Source organism: Lineus longissimus, chromosome 2 (assembly GCF_910592395.1).
Source record: "Lineus longissimus chromosome 2, tnLinLong1.2, whole genome shotgun sequence".
NCBI lineage: Eukaryota > Metazoa > Nemertea > Pilidiophora > Heteronemertea > Lineidae > Lineus > Lineus longissimus.
The window spans coordinates 12,388,103-12,406,068 of NC_088309.1; the positions used below are offsets into that span (position 1 = coordinate 12,388,103).

The following is a 17,966-nucleotide window of genomic DNA, read 5'->3' on the forward strand; positions in this document are numbered from 1 at the left end:
TTCTTTTGCGTCTGACCTGAAGAGATGATCAAGGATGGTAAAATTCTGTTTGCCAAGCATCCTGCTTATTCTAAAGGGAGAATATTGGTAAATCTCTTTACCTACATTCTCCTTTGAAAGTGCCTAGTTGACCATGTAGTCTGTCTAGACCTGTCATGTCTAGGCCTCCAATTGACTGGTATATATAATTAGGGCCAAATCTGATTAAGAAAAGACAAGAAGAAGTCAATGCCTTTGAAGAAGCTAATGCATTAAACGTAACTGTATGTTTGTCTGGTGTAATTCATCGCGTGTAAAGGTCTATTTTACATGAAATTTTAAACACTTGATTAATCTTGTGAGTGACTGGCTTCATTAAGCGTTTTGTTGGTCATTTTAGGTCAAGGCCTTAGGGAATTACATGGGCTAACTTGTGTCAAGTCACTCTCTGCAATCTCTTACTCCTATTTCCCCCTCAGTGTCCCTAGATTGCATGGACTCGTTTGCTGTAAACTATGGGTCTTTGTTGATTTCACAGCTGGCGTATAACCTGCATACACTATATCAGCAATAGTATTGGCTCTACGTATCCTGAGATATTCATCTAAAGCACTGTTATTGGGCATTAAGAGTCTCCGACCGCCTCATTTTGAAAGCGGTTAATGTCATTATTTTCCTCGACCTGTCAGTTTTTTTTGTCAAGGGACGCCTGCTGATGCACTCTTCATGTGTCTGCTTCTTCAGCACTCTGGTGACATGTCATCAGTTCCATTAGGGCATACTGCGACTCATAAGAAAACACAAACTTCCTTGAAATGCATGGCTGAACATGCAGAAGGGTTTTTCAGCTGGGTATGGGAACCTGCAAAAAAATAAATTTCAGCCATTTAGAAAGAAATTTTTTTCACATGCAACGATTGTTTACCATGGCATAAAAGTAATAATAGACAAGCTTATTCAAGCAATTTACTTGAAGTTGTCCATGTCTTCTTATGTTTATGATGATTTGAATGTTTTTTGTGATGATTTGATTCAAAACATGACTTTATGTCATGGTAAACTTACACTGCCTGTGAAAAGGCCATTCCAAAAAAGCCGAAATTTATTTTCGCAAACTGTCTATTATTGGTGATCAAACTAACAGACTGGGAGACTGAAACTGCACACTTAAAAACGAAAGGGTAGATTACTGACCAAGTTGCACTGTGAATCAGGCTTAAGAATGGTAAAAGTTAAAAGTAGTACTAATTTTCACCTTTCCGTGTCTTTGCAGATGGTTACAAGAACAAAGAAAATCTTTATAGGAGGTGTGGCTAACACTACACAAGAAGAGGATATTAGGCGCTGTTTTGAAAAAATTGGAAAGGTATGTTACTTTATTGTGTGCTTTTGCTATCAGTTGTCACAATCTACACATTGCTGAGGCTGAGAATCCCAAATTAGGTTATATGTGAATGCTCATGAACCCATTGAATCAATATGACACATGAGTTTATGTAAAATGGCCAAGACATTTGTATGAATTGGTACCGATGCATAAAATAGTGATATTCTCAGCCTTGGCAATGCTGTAAATGGTTACTGGTTACATAAGGACTGGACCTCTCATGTGATTTTTGCACATGACCAACCTCTTGCAGCAGTAGTATCTTTTAGTTTTCGATTATTTTTAAAAACCTCAATTGACATGAAACATTTTCAACAAACATTTGAGTTGGACCTTTGAGATACAGCTGATGAATGTGGTCAATCAAAATGATATATATGATGTACTTCTAATAATGAGAAAACAGCATGTAGCCTACAGGGGCCTGGTTGCTCAATCGGTGTTAGCGGTGATATTGGTGTGCACTAACGTTGGTGTTTGTCTCTACAATTAATTGAGCAACTGGGCCCTGGTGTTCAAAAATGGTGGTGTGAACAATGACTTATGGCCTCAGAAAGCCATCTTACTCAAGTCATTGGTCACCCTTCAATTTGCAAATGATGATCATAATCAGTGATGACTGTTTATTCTCAGATTTGTGATTCTAGTCTGATTAGTCCTGTGGGAAATAGATAATTCACTACCATTTAAGTTAATGGCACCAAAATAAATGCGATGGACGATTATGCCCAGTTGTTATCTGTGTGAGGGGAGTTCTATTCCTTGGGTACCATTTGTTTTGATTTGCTTGCGCATGTCAATTTTCATTCCAGCTATGTGATCAAATTAAGTGAAATTTTCCAAGTTGTCAAGTTTATTTTCTGTTTCCTTCAACTTCTGACTTGAGACTTGTATTGTATTGAGATCAAAGCCGTCATGTTGAAAAATGTCCCACCTCTGTATTGATACCTGAACAAGTCAAGTGCATAGTCATCTTCAGTGTTTTTCTGATTAGTGATTTTGATGTTCCTTTCATTAAATTAATGAGGGAAGCAGTCTTGTAATTAGTTGTAAGCAACAGTAATGGGAGCCCTCCATCAGACTAGTACCTATCCAATCTTCATGCCCATGCCTTCTTGTCAATTTCATGTCCCCATCCAACCTTTACCCTCATGTGGCTTGACTTCAATTTCCTGAGCACTCCTCAATCCAGACCCTTTTATAATTGTGCCTGAATTCCCATCAGCAATTAACTTGATTTCAGCCAGCACTCTCTTGAGTATTTCATGTCTTTGACAGCTCCAATTCATATTTCATCAAAACTTCAATCCCCTCATATTTAGAAGCGATCAATTAGAAATATATATCGGCATGCTGCCAGCTCCATCTGCCTGAACAGCTGCCGTGCCAGCACTTGCGCTGGTTAGCGTCACAAGTTACCCCATCGGAGCCCCACTCTGCTGATGATGAATCTCAGTTTCTCGTTCTACGCTGGTTAGAAGATAAATGTGTCCCCACGGACCATGCTCAGGGCTGTATCTCTGCTCGAGATGCCGAAGACTGCCTATTCCTCGGCTATATTGGCTGTACTGCGCAGCTAAAATGGGTGTCATAATCAGTCACCATAAAATTGAAGGTTATGGAATTGTTGCTCGTTTCTTCTTAGCTTCTGTGATGTTGAATTAAAAGGCTAGCTTGTGTGTAAGAAATTTCTGTGATTGGCCTCTCTATATTGGTGACCACACTGTCACTATACACACGCGTATACTTGGAATACAACACTTATAAACTAATAATATGTTGTAATAATAAGCTGTAAAATTTCCAATATAAAAAGTTGAATTTTTCTGCACTTTTCTGTCATTTTAAAAGAACTAAAACTGGCACTTCGTTCATAGGATCCAAAGCCATATCCAAGCAAAATCTTTTATTTCATGGTCATATTAAATGCTTTTTAGCATGACTAAACAGTTATGATTTATTGCTTGTTGTAAATGTGGTTTGTATCCATTCCCATAGATTACCTCCTTAGATATTGAGTTATACACCAAAAACAAGCTGATGTCTCTCATTTATCCCTCAGCTTGAAATGGTGGCAGTCAAAAAAGTAATGACCGGTCACAGGGATTAACAGTCGGGTCAGATATATGACCCCACTGTCTATAACACAGTCTCTGTTAGTGCGCTTTGGTACAATCTGATCAATATTTGATTATGCATGTCAGTCACACTCCTTTACAAACAGGTGATGCAACACCAACGATAATTGGAAATGTTTGGGGTACTCTCTGCTGTAGCTTCCCTGGTTTTGGTGAACCATGGAATTTTCTCTATCAGACATGTCAGTGACTCCCAGTACACGCTGTCCTTTTCAACAGAGAGATTTGATGAGCTAGAGACATAGTCATTATATTGCGCTATCCTTTCTAATTAGGTTGGGAGTCTGCTCCACTCCCTGGATCTCATGTAGACATTCTTGTATTTGTCTTCTCATCGAAGAAGCTCGCAAATTCGGTCTCGGACGTATTGCAATAGCTTTTACACAATATATAGGCCTATATTGCCATGTCTTGTGGCCCATTTGCTTCCTTTAGGCCTCTAGTCAGCTGGGACAGATTTCTTAAGAATTTATGATTCACCTTTCCAACCTGGGTGAGAAAAAACCTGATTCCTGATGCCATGTGAAGGTTTCAAATCATTTGATACCAATGCTGATCATTTACTGAACAATACTCATTTGACAGCCAGGGTTGTAAAATGTGTTCATTGACTTCTGCTGACTCATTTCCAGTGATGGAGAAATGTTGGTGAAGCCAAAAAAATGAAAACTTGCCTATTAATCATTTGGCACAGTGATGTTTCATGCCTTGGTTAAGTCATTTCAGTTGAAATTTTAGTGAATTTAATGTTAGTGTTTGCTCCCAGATTGCGAAAATGAAATGGTTAGTGTATGACTGGTCATACACTGCCGATAAAACAAGGAACTTGACAGAGCGGAATGCTTGGTGTATTCTTAGCAGTGGCCTACTGAATAAAGGCTTCCAGGAATTTGTAGGCTTGTAATGAGGAAGCATGCTATGTTCTTTAGTTTCATCTTTGGAAGTGAGTCATAGGCAAGAAAAAGAATCTGCCGCCAGCAGATCATGGGTTTTTAATGTCCCTCTGAATTCATTGACGTTCATTAGAATTTGAAACTAAAAGTTTCTTCACTCTAAAAGGTTTTGTTCTGGCTGGCATCATCTTAAGCTTCCTTCTGATATTTACGGCATACTTGAACTTATCAATGGTATGTATGGCTGTATTTATATGTCATAAAACGTGAACTACTTGTTACAGATGAAAAGTCTTCTGGCTCTCCTTGGAAACTGCACTTCGTGAAATATGGACATCATGTTCAGGGTTGACCGAAGGCACCAACTTGAAATCTTGAAGCAATTAAAACTCCCTCAGAATGAAGTGAATCCTTATTTGAAACATGCGACACTCTCTAAAAATGAGAGAACCGACTCCCACCTTTGAAATTGGCATTCACTTCATTTTGAAAATATTCTTATTGTTATATATAAGATTTCAAGTTCCAGCCAAAATAATAGTGCCCGTAAGTAACTGTTGAAGCTAAATGTTGGTGAATCTGTTCATTTTCAATTCACCTCTTTCCAGCTGAGTGCCCCAAGTGGTTGAGCTCCTTTGTGGTGAAATCAAATGGTTGATTTGTTGAACCTTTGATGTTACTGACATCACGTCAGCCGTTGAAGTCAATAGAGGCTCACCCCAGAACCTAGCAAGTTCAACTACTCCACCCCACCAGGTGCTCATCTACCATAAAGAGGACCAGCAGTCGACTAAATTCTACATTAGTTGCCAAAAATGAAATTGTTGATCTTTGTGTTAATGCAAACGTTTTTTTCTGGCTATATTTTCCTGGTTTACAGTAGACATTTTGTATGATAGGAATTGTGTTTGCTTTAGAAAATCGATGACATGATTGATTGATGTGGTGCAAACCTGACTGTCCTTGGTTTGAAGAGGGACTTATGGCCTGACAATGTTGACCTGTTGTGCGCTCAGTACATGATGCTTTTTAGCTCACCTCTTAGCAGAGGTGAGCTTATCCCATACCGTGGCGTACGTCGTCCGTCGTCGTCGTCGTCGTCGTCGTCGTTGTCGTCGTCCGTCGTCCGTTAGCAGGGCACGTTTCGTAACTATTAGAGCTATTGAGTTGAAACTTGGTACACATGTACCCTTATGTAATGACACCTTGGAGACCAAGTTTCGGTCCGATTCGTTTCATGGTTTGGCCACCAGGGGGCCAAACGTTAAAAGTGAAAATATGCAATATCTCCCTTAATAGTAGTCGGGAAATTTTGAAAAAAATATGGTAGGTACTTCTAGCAAATGTGCATCATATATCCTCCGGGTTTTTGATTTGACCTCCTTTTCAAGGTCACAGAGGTCAAATGGTGTAAATTGGCCGTTAGGATGTAACGATGGCACGTTTCTAAACTGCAATGACTATTGATACCAAATTTGGTACACATTTACCCCTTAGTCAGGTGATCTCAGGGACCGAAGTTTGGTCCAATATGATTCACCACTTGACCACCAGGGGGCAAAATCCAAAAACCTTAAAAATGTGATTATTCCTTAACTTCTTGCCCGATTGCCACCAATTTGATATCATGGGTACATCTAACCACCATACAGTATGTGTCACACAGGTTTTTAATTTGACCTTCTTGTCAAGGTCACAAAGGTCAAATGGCGTAAATTCGCCGTCAGGCCGTAACTATGGCACGTTTCTTAACTGCAATGACTATCGATCAAAAATTAGGTACACATGTACCCCTTGGTCAGGTGATCTCAGGTACTGAAGTTTGGTGCGATCTGATTTGCCGTTTGGCCTCCAGGGAGGGGGCCAAATCCTAAATTCTTCAAAATGCCATTATTCCTAGTAATGACTTGCCCGATTGGCACCAATTTTATATCATAGGTACATCTAATTCTAACAACCATTCAATGTGTCACCCGGGTCTTCTTTGATTTGACCTACTTTTCAAGGTCACAGAGGTCGAATGTTATGTAAATTGGCCATTTTGGGGAAATTGTAATTGCTTGGACCTACATCAAACCTAACACTACATGACACAATACCATGCTCTTTATCCATCTTTCCTCCACATGAGGTGAGCACAATGGCCCTGGCCATTTCATTTAAAGATGGTGATTACCTTAACTCAGCTCTGTACTCTAAAATAGTTTACACCCTACATGTACCATCTTCAAAAAACATATAGCGCCTCCATTTCAAACGTCCGCATGGTGGTATTGCCTTAGTACTGTAATTATTTATAATCAGTTCTTTCCTTGAGTCAATTGATCATTCAATTGCTTCCTGGCCAATCTCCGCCATGACCTTGAGGCCAGGAAAACACCCTTTCGTGTGCTTGGATGGTTTAATGTAGGCTACACAGTTGAGTGTTAAAATGTGTGTCACTGAAATCTGCAGCCCCAATTATTTTCAGACAAAATTTGATTGGAAGACACCCGTCTGACACCTCACAGTTTTGTGTCTTGTCATTTCTTTTAGTTCACCCATGAACATCCCCCTACCCTTGAACATTACCACCTGGTTGAGCCCTACTTACTGTGTGATGACTCTGTGAGGAAAATTGCAAAAGGGAGTATACCTCAAGTCTGTTAGCTGTTTTCCTTCAGCTGTTGACAGTGTAAAGTTTCCTCCTGGACTGAATATGATACACTGGTTTATCATATCACTTCCACATTATCTTCGGCCTATCTGGTAAACATGGAGTTTAGGGCCTACTGATATCTATAACCTCTAGGCCTACATGTACCCTTCTTCTGTTCGTGCTTTGCATCAGTTTCTAATTGCCACCAAAACAGCTGATGTCTTGGAGCCAATCCTTTTCCAGAATTTTGGTCGTATTGAATTGTGATATTGCCAGTCTTTTGAGAGCCGTTTATCAGATTAAAACGACACCAAATAACAGGCTAAGCCTTTTAAAAAAAGCATGATTTATTTCTCTGTTTTTTCTTCAAATATCACTGATTATTAAACCAACCGGTGAAATCAGCATTTCTCCCATTTTTTCCTGGCTAATTGCCCTTCCAACGTCCTTGTCTGTGTTTCTTACCTTTACCTGGCTCTGTAGGAAGTCACCATCACGGAAGCCTCCTCGCTGAGTATGCACCACCTCTGACTCATCACCAACACAAGCAACTCAGCTTCATTTTGTTATCGTGAGCTTGATGATAACCTCATGGAACCCTACTCTAAAGATACCTGGAATTTTCACTAAACCAGCAGTTGGGGAGCTGAAGACCTGATCTGTCCTATCGATGCTTCTCTTCACATGCCAGGTGTTATGTGTTTACCACAAGATTCTGCAGCTTCTGTCTTTTTTTTCCTCATGATTCACATCGATGCTTGCTGTTCTGCACCAGGAGGTTGATGCATGAATTCACATGCCTGTCATCATGAAGGCAGAAAGAAACTCATTTTTGGTTTCTCAACCATCGCTTCAGAGGATGTAGCATTAATTCCTTGTGGGCTTGAAATGAAGTAGTCACATGAAGTTCACCTTAAGAAAACACCACTCCGAGAGTTGTGACGCCACTTGTGTTTTTACCATTCTCAGTTTCCTGGATCAGAAATATGGAAATCAAATGAATGCATGTGCCAATGAATATTTGATTGGGCAAACCCATGCATCACCTGGGACAGTCAACCCATTGCTTCTTAAAATCAGAAGTGAAAATGATTGTGTGATGCAGTCCTGCACAATGACTGTACTTTACATGGTGATTGTCACTGATATATTTACTACTTTCCCATAACAATCAGGTCACTATGTCAATGGTCCTTATGTTGGCAGGTTGCAAAGGTCAGTCCATCTAATTAAATCTTCCACAGTGATTTACTGGCAGTGTGTAGCAGAGCAGCAGTCAGTACAGTGTTCTTGATTTTCATGCAGCCAAAAGGGGGGCCTACTTTCCAGGTGTTCCTTAGGAAAGTATACATTATGGCCTGTACCTGGAGTCTGAGGTCACAAAGCTATGCATCTACAGGATGTTGGTTGGAAACCCACAAACCGATCCCCTATCATTCATCAGCCAGACCAGCAATTGGGAGTCTACTTTCGTATGGAAGATCATTTTGTAAAGCATAAGATGGAAAAATCAGCCATCCTCATTTACAGGTCGATTTGACTGATGTTGTTTAATTAGGCAAACATTCTATATCATATCACAGCCATCCAGAATATATAGACTGTCTGAGCAAGTCATATTCTGCCCCTCGTCTCAAAGTCTACCAAGCCGAGAATATAGCAAACCCAGCCAACTGGTTGTGACAGTGAGTAATTTGTGTCCGCCCTGTTTCTGAAAAGGTCCAGGGGTGATTAGATACAAGACGTCACTGTCTGCAATTACAGGAGGTCTCACAACCAAATGACCCTTCCATATTAGGTATTAATAAAGCAGAGGCACGTCCTCTCTCTTAGTTAAGTCTGTTAGACAGCCTCTTCTGGTGTTGATTGGTCAATGTTGCCTTTGGAAATATTAAGAAAAAAACGTCACACCCAAATGGGCAGATGACACAAGCGTGTTACATGGCTAGTTTTGTTAGTTAATCATCTCGTAAAAGATCACTTTTGGTCTCTATCGCTATCAGTATTTTTCCATTTTCATGGTTTTGTTGTGGAATGATACCAAGTGTATGATGTTATTATCCAGAACTGCAGCTGGGGCCTTTAACCTTCTCTGTATTATTGCCATAATGGCGCTACAAAGCAGTTTCTGTCTATTTCTGGTTGCTATAGAAGCCATGTGATAGGATGCTTTCCTTGTGGGGAAAGTCACTTGGATGGCAACCTTTTTTCTAAAGGGAAACTTCAAATGCTGAAGTGGAACCTTGTAGAAACCCCTTTCTGTAATTATGAAAACAATATTGAGGCTTTTTTCATGTCTGGCATTCTCTGGTTAGTAATTTTAATGCAATCCCACCACAGTTTCAAGTTTTTGTGATTGCCCTGTTTTGATTATATTGGGAGGAAATTGATGCAATACTCGGCACTACCATTGTTAAGCAGTCTTGCAGCTCTGATGAAATTGAATTTACATTGTTATGTTAATGGCTTAATTAGATTATAGACTGTTCAAATTAGATTTAGAATTTCTGAATATTTCTTTTCTTTTTACCACTGCATGTCAAGTGCAGCTCTCACAGCTCTTTGCCAACAGAAAGCGACGCTCTACTGTCCAGGACCACTGAGGTGATATGAGCAGGCAATTGTTAATGAAGTAAGGGTGTAACATATGGAAAATTGTTCGTCATTATCATGATATTACCAAATGTTGAAAATGTCAGTTCACCTTGAAACAAACCTGCTGTGTTTCAGTGATTTGCGAGTCGCTTCCTTCACATCAGAGAACAGCGTCAGTTGCTTTCCTAGAACAACAACAGTTGCTGGCGTCTGTTTCCGAGCTGTGTACACTACATCCAGTCTCCCTTGGTTTCCCGCCTAATTGGCTGACCTGCTGTTGCAAGCTCATTTTTCCACGTCGAGGTGTTTCGCTTGTGTCTCTGATCTCCTGATGAAATAGAGGCGTAATGCTATTGCTGTATAAGTTGTAAGACAGAGCTATGAGATTATTAGCAAAGATTGTGTGCTGTCGCCCATAAAATTAGCTCAAACTATTGCTTCCATATTTCATTTCTGCGAGCTACTCCCACAAGGTGAGATTTATTGGATAGGTGTAGGAATACATGGTGCAAGTTGAATAGTAGTGTAGTAATAGTGGCGCGTGCTATCCTTGGAATGCGGTAACCTCGCTAGCCAGTTTTAAGCCAAGTTCACAAAAATATATGTAGGTTTTGACTTGGAAAGTACAGATGAATCAAGCCAATTACCTGAAGCTATATTCACCCATAGACTGTGCCAAGATGCCGCACTTTCCCTACCTGACTCTTACGTTTGCATTTGTGATTGGAAAAAAGTCTCAATGAATTATGTCAAACTTGGGCAGGTGGTGTGATGAGTATGATAAATTTCTGGGATCACTTCAACTTGTTTTCCTCCTGAAATAGACATTTACGCTTTAAATGTCTATGCTCAATCAGGTTGCAGCTATTTCCCAAGCCAGAAGTCTCACCTGGTTGATCTTGTAAATAGGCCTTGCTATATCCTAGCATCATTGTCTATTTGAAGGCGTACATCCCAGGCTTTAAAGAATATTCTTATTGGTAAACATTGATTGGCTTTGACCTTTTAACCTAGAATTTCTCACCAAATTTATTGTAAAAACACACACCATAACACAATAAAGAAGAGAATGTGAAGGTCACATTGGTGAAGCTGCAAGTTCAAGGCCATTGGAATGTTGACACTCGTTACAACTGCCAAATGGTAAAAACTTTCAAGGTCAAGGTCACTTTGTTGAAATAGCTAAGGTCAAGGTCTTCTAATCAGACAATTTTTCATTAGGAATATTCCCCAGATGGCTGTTGGAAATAGATCTCCCCCACTTGAAACTGTGCCTGGTAACAACACCAATCTAAACAAACAAATCCAATAAAACCTCCTTTATGATCAATAATTGTCTTGAATAAAATCCATTTCAACCGTGGCCAATCCTTTTATATTAGTACTAAATTGGTAAATGTCCTTAAAGGTATTGACCCCTTAACCTTTCCAGATGATCACGAAATACAGCTGCCATTCCTAAATGGAAAAGCATTAAGGAAATATGATTATGACATGTATTTCATATTGAAATCTGTTTTATTCACTTGTGCAGCTGTGACCACGAGACAAGCTAATTAAAATGTGGGGAGTAAAGCCGCTGGACATGGCTAGTGTAGTTTGTGTGTACATCTGGGCTCAGGTTAGGGTGAAGTGTTCTGATATATTGTGCTGGACTTGTATTCAAGAAATATTTTAATGAAAATATAAAATTGAACGTCTGGTGTCCTATTGATTCATGTGTCTGATGTAGCATTCATTCGTTGCAGCTGATTCTTGTCTATGTTTAATCTTTCATGGGCTGCTTTTTGAGCATCATTGGCCATTGTTTTCAGAAGAGGAATTGATGGGTAGAAAAAAGTGCAGAAAAATGCAAACAGCAAATCTTTTGTTTGTGTCATATGAGTATGATCAAACCTGTTGTATATGATTGAAGACAAAAATTGAGTGAGTGTCTCTAAATGTGTACTGTAGCTCTTTTGTGTTTCTTGCCTGAAGTGTAAATCACCTTCGTATGTCGTTTCTATTTTTCAACTAATCATATTTGTGCAAAGTTGGTGTTTTCTAATATTGTCGTTTTCCCCTGCAAGGTCTTTATTACACGTTCTTGTTCACAATGCATTAATCAACTTTGTGGAGAACACAATCTGCCTTCCAGGAATATGTTGTTCTTCTCCGTATTTCTTTCCCGTGGCATTTTCATCCGTTCAGGGCCACAACCAATTTTCTGTGTCTATTTGTAATATTTGCCAATGATTCTTTTCTATTATGGTACACAATGTTGGTTGAACTTATCTGATGTCTTATTTTCATCTCCCGACCTCATCCCGAGTAATGCTTTCATGGCAATGGTTGTGTTGTTGTCTTCGTCATCACCCAATCGCAGCAAATATGACACATGAAATGTCCTGAGTGAGTTAACTTTCCCACAAAAGACTCAACCTATTGTTGACTAATAATCTATAAAGTGGAATCACTACCACTACTGTTCATTCCTGCCTCCCCTTGAACTGACTTCGATTTCAGCACAGCCCATAGAGTTCCAGTGAAGATTGTCATTGTACAGTTGCTTGACAACCATGTGAGCCATTTCCCTATACAACTCCACGGTCCCACATGTAATTTCGATATTCAAAGATTTGCCTTAATGCTTTCTTTGTTTTGGTTTGATGGGTGTGCATATGGCTGGACTTGGAGGCCGGTAATAGCCTGAGTGTATATCCTGATACATTTGATTGAAAATTGGGAATTGTGGTGTTAATTAGAGTTCACTATATGTATTCTATGGTATATTCATTTGTGCATAGCATTAATTTTATTCTGATCACAATATGGCCGGGATTCCATACAGGAAGCTCTTTCATGCGCTGTGACAATGGGAAAATTACATTCAATCAATGTAGATTTGCTTGAATCTCTTAATTTGTGCGTGCATAAGTGGGATTATTCATGCTGCAGTCATTCTTGGGGCCTCAAATGGGTTATGGTGATTATCAACATGGTTAGAATCTTTGAGAAAATAAACTGCTCTATAAATTACATTTAGTGCCTGGCTGAGGCAATTTCACTGGTTTATGGTATAGCGTTAGAATTACTGCTCAAGCCCTTTTGAAATTAAGTGAGGAGTTCTCATATTGTCTTGTTGGTGGTTAAAATGTTATACTTAAGCTAATCTAACCTGTTTCTCTCCCTGGTCCGGCATCCTAAGGAAATCAGGGTCAACGTTTGCTTCTCCCACTCTCACACATTTCCCCTCATTGGCTGTAAAGAAATGCGCCCAATCAGAGCATTACTAGCAGATTTTAGGAGTTTCAGAAATGTTGTAGTCATCAAATATGCATTTTCATTGGCTGTTATCTTGCTGATGAGGAGAAAACACATACTTTCTCTTGCAGCACTATTCCATGAATACGTGACTACCATCATAGTAAACAACCAGATTTGTGAGGCATTTCCATTCATAAAAATCATTCGAAGTACTGGAACCGAGGTTGTCACTTAATATCTCGGTTGTGGAAGTATGTGCATGTACTTCAGCCAATGAGGTGAAATGTCTCAGGGGTTTTGTATGAGGGCCGGAAAACCAAACGTTACCCCTGATTTCCTCGGAATGCCGATCCTGTTGCTTAACCAACCTGCTGCGGGTGATGTGCATAGTATGTCGTCATGTACATGACACCATGACCTGCGCATAAATTCTGTTTTTAAACATGGCTGTTTTATCATGCTCTTTCTTGAGCGTTTGAGAATCTCCTAAGTGACTTTGTTTCAAAGCCAAACACTTGAAATTGACAATGCCCCTTGACAGTATGATACTTCACTTTAAAACCAAAATGGATATTACAAAACCAATACTAGAAGTAGCACTCAGATTGTATGAGTTTTCAATTAACACTCACTCTTGTTTCATAGAAAATGATGCCTGGCCTTAATTAATAGATTCAGTGTCAAATGTAATATAAAATCCAATAAAGGAGCTGGTAAAGTATCAGAGGATCGCATTTGATATTCAAGTTGCCATAATGAGAACATAATATTACTTGAGATTAGGTGTTCATTATTACCAATTGATTACAGCCATATAGGAATTTGACAGTTGCTTACTGTATACATGTCATCTTTTTAATCAGTTGGCAGAGAGTGGAGTGGGGTTAGTGAAGGGTATCGTTCAGATGTCGAAGCAGTTATTTAGGGAGGTGTAGAATTTAAGGCCATCACAACTCACATCATGAAACCAAAAACAGAGTGTGAAATGGACCCTGGTAAGCCAGGATGAGCATATTAACATACAGTAGAACCTCTCTATTAAGGACACCCTCTGGACTGACGAGTGCTATCCTTAATAGAGAGGTCAAATTGAATAGAAACAACCAGTTTGGGACCAAAACAAAAGTCCTTAATAGAGAGGTGTCTGCTAAGGGAGGTTCCACTGTACAAGCAGTCTTGACAAGCATCTGGGCGCTGCTTTGGGTTGCCATAGTTTTACATTACTTATATCATGATCTTAGATTTGATGATGCTGTTTCCCCTTGTGGCTGTCCCCAGAATCGCCAATCATATTCAAGTGCCAGTGGCAATGATGTTGCGTGGCAGTTACTGTCTGTGGCGTGGTTTGGGGACATCGCCTGTGGACTGCCTTGATTAAGGGTGGTAGCCATCATCTTCAGGGTGTGGACCTCAAGCCGCAGTGCCCTTATGTATATAAACTGTCCAGCACGAGGAGAGAGCAAAACAATTGCACCAAGACTATCATCGAATACGCCCATTATATTCACAGTGCTGTGTGAGCTATGAAGGCACTGTCATTGTGTCGCATGCAATAAAATTTAAATTATTCTTAACAAGAGCAGAGGAAGGGGATTTTCATTTGAGTTATGACGCTCCACTGCGCATTGAATCTCCATAGCTCGGAGTAATGTGTGCTCTCTATTAATCTTTCAGTATGGTAATCATGTCTGTATAGTTGGAATGGTTTGATGGAAGTGTTGTTCCCAGGCGTTTTGTCGTATTTTCTGACGACATTCTTGGGCAATATTTGCCTGAACTCGTCCGCTGCACACAACAAATCACAGATCAGCTGCGCATAGCACCAGCCGTTGCCAACATATCCACCGAACCTATTCATTGTACGCCAACTGATGCATTCTGGTCTAGATATCTGAATTAATTCCTTCATTCGTGCGCAAATCTCCTCTCGCCAGATGTTGAAGATTGATGATATTGCCTTGAGTGATTTATTTCAGAATTGTAGAGATTTGTTGCTGGTATGTTAGTTAAATGAAGTGAAACCTACGTCACACAACTGCTCACCAGATCCTGTGAAATGTTCTCCCATGCAAAATTACTGAACCCCACTTTTTCGGCGGTGTTCTATTTTCAAAATTGGGTTGCAAATTATCCTAATTTTCTTTGTGCATTTCACACCATGTTATTAACAGCACAATAGATTTTCCTGGCTGCCGTCCATTTCTGTTGAATAAAAACCTCATCATTGAGGCTGTTTGTAATAACATTAAACTCTCTCATTGATTAATTAACCTGTCGGGCAATCAGAACATGTACACGCCAACATTGCATTGGCGCCATTTAATGATAGTAGTAGAGGGTTAATGGAAAAGTAATTGGGTCTATCCATCAATGACTGATTAAGCACTCTACAACCAGTATGAGGGGCTCGAAAGGGAGTGCGTCTGCAACATGGGCATTGTATATTGCATACAATATTGACTCTTTTGTTCATCTCCTTCTTAGTCGGACTTGCAGTCATCTCCAATGTCAAAACAACATATGCTTGTCGAGGTTGTCAAACTCGACATCTCCAACACCCCACACCCCCCACCCAATATACTTGTACTGATCCTTTGCTGCCCAACTTAGTCAAACACATAAATACAACAACAGCTCCCTGGGTGATTGAAGTCATTTATCCAATAGTTCAGGAACAGGGATGAAACTCCTATTGGTGCTTATTGCTTTGCCACAGATTTTCAATAGCGATAACAGACCAAGAATACGTTTTTCTGATAAATAATGAACACTAGTTACATATATATAGTACGTCGATATTGGAATTATTGGTTTTGTTTATTAATTGCTTTTGCCCAAAGTATTGGATGCTTTATTCTCAAGATACTAAGGAATACCAATATATAGAAAAATGGCTATAAATGAAGGACGTTATGTGCTTCAAATGTCACCACATTGTATCATGAGCTACTGTTGTCTCTTGAATAACCGTTCTGCACTTATACTAGAGCCTTGCTGAAAATATTCAGTGGGTGCAGGGTTCTCCACTATGCTTTTTGTCCAGGCGCAGCACCCGGGCAGAATCATCTTCCCCACTTCAGCACCCGGACAAAAAAGTTAGCACCCGGACAGATTCATAGAGTTGGTAATGGTTTTACTGTTATAGCACCCAGACAGATTTTGCTGCCAACCTGGACAGAACTGAAGTGAATTCTCAATTGTGTCAAAATATGGCGACAGCACCCGGCCCAAAAAAATTGTTGGGAGAACACTGGGTGCCCTTCTAGGGCAACAGGTTGACCATAAACATCCATGCGGTGTAAAATATATGGCGGCATTAATTCTCTGTCATGAATGGGGCGCCCCAAGGATTGGATGTGGCATGCAAGTTGCCTCTGAGGTGCATAAATCTGAGGTAAACATTGACATAATGGCAGTTGATGAAGAAGGAGGCAGCTGTTTACATGCTGAGTGGTGGAGCTGTGAAGGCGAGTGTAATGGCGGCAGGATGGATGAGATGGCGTCGATAGTACCAATGAACCAGATTGATCATAATGGAAAAAAATTGCCTTGATTGGACATAAGGAGGGACTGTTAAATTTGCTGTTGTCTAGTGTTTGCTTGTGTGATGGGTTTGTTTGGCCAGTTCATGTGAAGTGCTCACAACCTTATTAATGGGTATGGGTATGGTCATGCTAAAGAAAGTATCTCCTTATAGTTCATAGTGGGTTTTGCAGCACTTTGCAATGCCAGAACCATGCTGAAGTCGGTGCGCCATGGATCACGACTGAACTTTCTAAATTACACTGATCGATCTCCTCTGCTGTCTCGCGTGTTAATTGATAAAGTCAAAATCACTCCCAAGGTAGTGTGTTTATAATTTGGAGCAATACCCTTGGGTAGTGTCCATTTTGATGACATTCTTCACAAATTGAAGAATTTCGCAAATTTTTGGTTGGCTCTTGTGGCTTACTAATTCCACCCAGAGCAAACTTCGGCCTAATCATGTGGAACAGCTCTAATGGCTTTAACTTCATATGGAAGAAAATTAATCGAAATTTATGCTGATAATTGTAGCATGACTGATGGCCGATTAGTGATGCATGTTGGTGAGGCAATCACAGCGCAAGCTATTATTAGAATATCAATACAATCTGTGGCTGCAGCGGGCTCCTGGTTTATTGGCCGTTCTGAAACCAGTGTGTGGTAACAGGCAATTATTCCCGTCCATTCTGTCTGTGTGATGCTGTACATCAGAACACTCCACACTGGTCACAAAATCTGCTATTAACCCATTTCCGCTTCTGGTTTTGTTGTGAAGGTAATTTTTGCCACTGATGTCTAGTAAACCTGCACTGTCATTAATGACACGACGTGTAATTCTATTCTGTTAACTTTCGTTATTGACTTATCAACTGTTTTATTGCAGAAATAGATTACCGCATAAAAGAATGAATTGCACAATAACATTAAAAAACATTAAAACAAATCCATGAGCGAATACAGGCTCTTATTTTTCCCCAGTCCACGGTGCATTGTCAGATTCCGCCATTCTTTTTGTAGCAAGTCATGATTAATGGTTTGTTATGTGTGCCACGCATGACTGCCAGAGTGTGGGAAGTCCGCTCTATTCCTCCCGAGCCAAACTCAACCTGCGACACGAGAATCCCATTTGGATGTGAGAAAGCCATTGGTGTAGGCTGTGGTTTGCAATGTCATCAGGCGACCATAGATCGCCTCAATCTTGCGTTGCCTGGAGCTAAGCATATCATTCCAACTAATCAATTGAAAATGGATTCTTACTTGATCTCAGTGTTGCCATTGGATGCATTCTTAAACAGACGCTTTGGGCCAGTTTCTTCAGACTCCAAGGTTTGGTTGGGTTAGAAATCAGGTTCTGAGATGGGTAATCTAGCGGATAGATTTTAGGCCAGATTTTCAATTGAAAGACTTTCATAATGTTGGTGATTGCAATCCCTATCAATAAAGATAAAAATAAGAACACTTTAATTTGAATTGTCTCTTCTATTTGTCCCAAAGAGATCATATCCCATATGAGCATCATATCCCATATGATAAACCTGAGTTGTGGAAGCAATCATTTTAAATTA

General features: G+C 39.9%; 1 protein-coding gene across 14 annotated transcripts in view; it reads left to right on the top strand.

Moving 5' to 3' along the window:
- Positions 1-17,966, top strand: part of LOC135482641 (RNA-binding protein Musashi homolog 2-like) — a 163,076-nt gene that overhangs the window by 35,249 nt on the left and 109,861 nt on the right. For all 14 annotated transcript variants that reach the window (XM_064762871.1, XM_064762874.1, XM_064762877.1 and 11 more), the window contains one exon: positions 1,253-1,345. In XM_064762871.1, the coding sequence (XP_064618941.1) occupies positions 1,253-1,345 (93 nt within the window). The remainder of the gene's footprint in view (positions 1-1,252; positions 1,346-17,966) is intronic.